The sequence below is a fragment of the Nicotiana tomentosiformis genome, chromosome 8, assembly GCF_000390325.3.
Source record: "Nicotiana tomentosiformis chromosome 8, ASM39032v3, whole genome shotgun sequence".
Taxonomy (NCBI): domain Eukaryota; kingdom Viridiplantae; phylum Streptophyta; class Magnoliopsida; order Solanales; family Solanaceae; genus Nicotiana; species Nicotiana tomentosiformis.
In genome coordinates, this window is record NC_090819.1 from 55,815,147 (window position 1) to 55,818,256 (window position 3,110).

Below are 3,110 nucleotides of genomic sequence, written 5' to 3' on the forward strand. Positions count from 1 at the left end.
CATTGGGACATTAAAAGCAGTTTTAAATTTATCTGACTCAGATATTTGAATCTGCCAATAACCAGATTTTAAATCGAATATTAAAAATATTATGGCATCATGTAATCTATCAAGTAAATCCTTTTTATTAGGAATCAGATATCTAATCCATTTTAAAACTATATTAAGGGTCTTATAATTGATAACTAATCTTGGAACTCCTCGTTCCTGTTCAGCATGTTTATTAACATAAAAGGTTGTACATGACTATTTAGACTTTGAAGGTGTTATAAGACCTTTTTGCAGCAAAGAATCTTTTTTTTTTTTGATTAATTCCAAATATTCTGAATTCATTTCCCAAGGTCTAGCCTTTGTCGGAATATTATATTCCGAAAAGCCTTCTTCATAGGGAAGACTAACTATATGCTTTTTCCTACTCCAAAATTGGTTTGGCTGGTCACCACATATTTGCAATGAAAACTGATTTTTCAAAAGATCAATTTTTTCTATAAGTTTTGGATTTTGTAAATCTTTTGTAATAGTAAGATTGTAAATTTCATTTTTCAAAAAATTAATTTATCTATTTTTTGCAGTGATATTATCAGACCTTTCATTTAAAAATCTTTGAAATGGTTGAATTATAAAGTCAAAACTTATATTTTCATTATTAAAAGTTCCTGTAAAACCTTGAGCATCCCATCTAGTAAATGGAATTATATGATGAAAAAATGGGACTCCTAATATGATGTCATGGGAAATGTCTTTTACCAAAACAAATGTTCCAGGTATGCAAACCTTATTTTTGGCAAATATAAGCTTTTGGTAATTTATAAGAAATACTCATTCTATTTCCACTAGCATTTTTTAATTTGTGAGTAGTCTTATAAAAATATTTTGAAGGTATTATTCCTTCTTTTATACAATTTAAATCTGCACCACTATCAAATAAAGCAGTAAACTCTTTTTTGAAATTATAATTTATTAAAAGAGTGACTTTTATTAAAATATTTTGAGTAGTAAATAGCTGGAGTTTTTGTAAAAACTCATTATCCGCCATATTAACTGCTCCTAAGAAATTACTTTTTGCCGCATCCTTAGAGGTACCAGCATTAGTATTATCAAAACACTCTTCAGTAATATCAGCACTTAATTCATGACTTATAGGAACATTTGATCTTTCTAATTCAAAAATTCTCTTATCTAAGGCTATGTTTGAAGCCTTTAAGTCTGATATTTCTCCTTTGAGATTATTAATCTCATCCCTTAACTCTTGAATAGTAGTTGGCCTATCAATGGCCTGGGATTTTCTCATAAAATCCTTTTACTATCGGACATAGTATAAGGTCCCTTTTGTGAAGGAATTTCTTCAATCTCTGGACTTGTAGGTATTTTGTCCGTCTTATAAATAATCTGAGATCTCAATTCTGGGTTTTTAATAACCCTGAGAAATTTTAATAAATTATCATTAGTCAGGACATTAACTTTCGAGTCCTTAAATTGAGAATAAATATTAAAACATTCATCATATGTGTTGTTATTACAACATTAATTTTGCTTGCAAGGTCCACATTCATTACCTGAGGAAATATACTCTTCCTCTTGTAGAACCCTTAAATCTTTATCGGTTGATGAATCTCCTCCATAACTACTCTCTTGATCAGAATTATCTGGAGAAGAATTTAGATGAATCTTATATAAAGAATCCTTAATGTTATCATCTATATCAAGGTTCTTAATCTTATCCTTAACTTTATAATCTCTAGCATAATGACCTACTATACCACATTTGTAGAAAGCATTGGGTCTATTAGACTTTATGAAATCCTTTCTATGCTTATAAGTATCTCTTTTCTTGTTTTTACCCTCTAATCTTTTATGAAAAGATCCCCTATTCTTCTTATGTTTATAAGACTCATGCTTATGTCTATGAGACTCTTTTTTATTCTTAGGGATATCTATGGCAAATTGTTCATAAAATTCCCCTAGTTATTGTATTTCATTAAGACGATGCCACTTAATTTTCTGATTTATCTTAATCTCACTGCACAAAGCGAAACCTTATTGTGTACATACACTAATAAGCTTTCTACAGGAATAGCTATTATAATCTATACTCATTGCTGTTCCACGAAGAGCTTTTCTAACCCTTTCAGCAAAGAGTGTTGGGAGTCCATCAATAAATTTAGACTTCCAGTGAGTACTATTACATTCTGGTAATTCCATGACTCTAGATACAAAAACATCTTTATACCACCTAAAAGATGTTAGAGTCTTACATCTAAGGTTTTGGAGCATAGTGCTTAAGGTCTCACTATTGTCTTGCCATCTTCTTGAGAAGTGTTCTATGATATTAAGAACTAAAGAATAGACCGAATTTTGGACATTCTATCCATTTTCTACTTTTATGGCGCTCATTATTTCTGTGCGTTATTCATTTTTTAAATAATTGTCCCACCAACCTTTCAATTGGCCAGTAAAACCTGCTACTATCATGTCAGCAATGGTTTTCTCGAAATTCATATTAACCCTACAGATAGTGTTGTACATAAGCATCCTATGTACCTGAGTATAAATCTAGCGGTCAGTAAAACCATCATTGTTCCATTTATAGATTTATGTACCGTTATAACTTTGTGAGTAATGACTAAAATCAGGTTCTTCTAAGAGTATATCTTGAGGAGTTGGCCTAGGATAATAGAACATCCTTTGAACCGGTTTTCGAGCAAACTTTTATGAGATTTTATTAATCCCATCAGAGAGTTTTACTCTCTTATCTTCATCAGATAGGTGCTCTAAATTCAACGGACTAATTTTGAATCCTTCAAATTTTTCATCTAATAATTTCTCCAGGTCCTCTAGACTTTTTAACTTAAAGTCTTTGACCTTAGGAGGAGGTTGGATACTTGCCGTAGCAATTTACTCTTTACCTTTTGTGGTATCCCTCTTAGATATTTTTTGAACTTCTGTTATTAATTTGTCTTTCATTAATAGAAACAATCTATTCACCCAGAATACTAATATAAATATTAGTGTAATTATTCTGCGTGAGCATAGTATTCAAATTCTTAGCAGTAATTTTGCCAGTATAATCTTCAAATAATTTTGAAAAAGCTGTAAAATAAATTACTTTA

General features: G+C 30.3%; 1 protein-coding gene across 1 annotated transcript; it reads right to left on the bottom strand.

The window, feature by feature from the left end:
• Positions 1 to 1,397: 1,397 nt before the first annotated feature.
• LOC138897496 (uncharacterized) lies at positions 1,398 to 2,202 on the bottom strand. Its single transcript, XM_070183470.1, has 3 exons — positions 2,049 to 2,202; positions 1,557 to 1,961; positions 1,398 to 1,420 (listed from the first exon to the last, which is right to left on the bottom strand). The coding sequence occupies exons 1-3, from the start codon at positions 2,200 to 2,202 to the stop codon at positions 1,398 to 1,400; spliced, it is 582 nt and encodes a 193-aa protein (XP_070039571.1).
• Between the last annotated feature and the right edge of the window lie 908 nt (positions 2,203 to 3,110).

Coding starts and splice junctions, on each gene's coding strand:
- LOC138897496 (XM_070183470.1), bottom strand. CDS start 2,202: ATGGAATTACCAGAATGTAATAGTACTCACTGGAAGTCTAAATTTATT. Junction 1,962..2,048: donor TAGAAAGCTTATTAGTGTAT/GTACACAATAAG, acceptor TACAATAACTAG/GGGAATTTTATGAACAATTT. Junction 1,421..1,556: donor GGAAGAGTATATTTCCTCAG/GTAATGAATGTG, acceptor AAAATTTCTCAG/GGTTATTAAAAACCCAGAAT.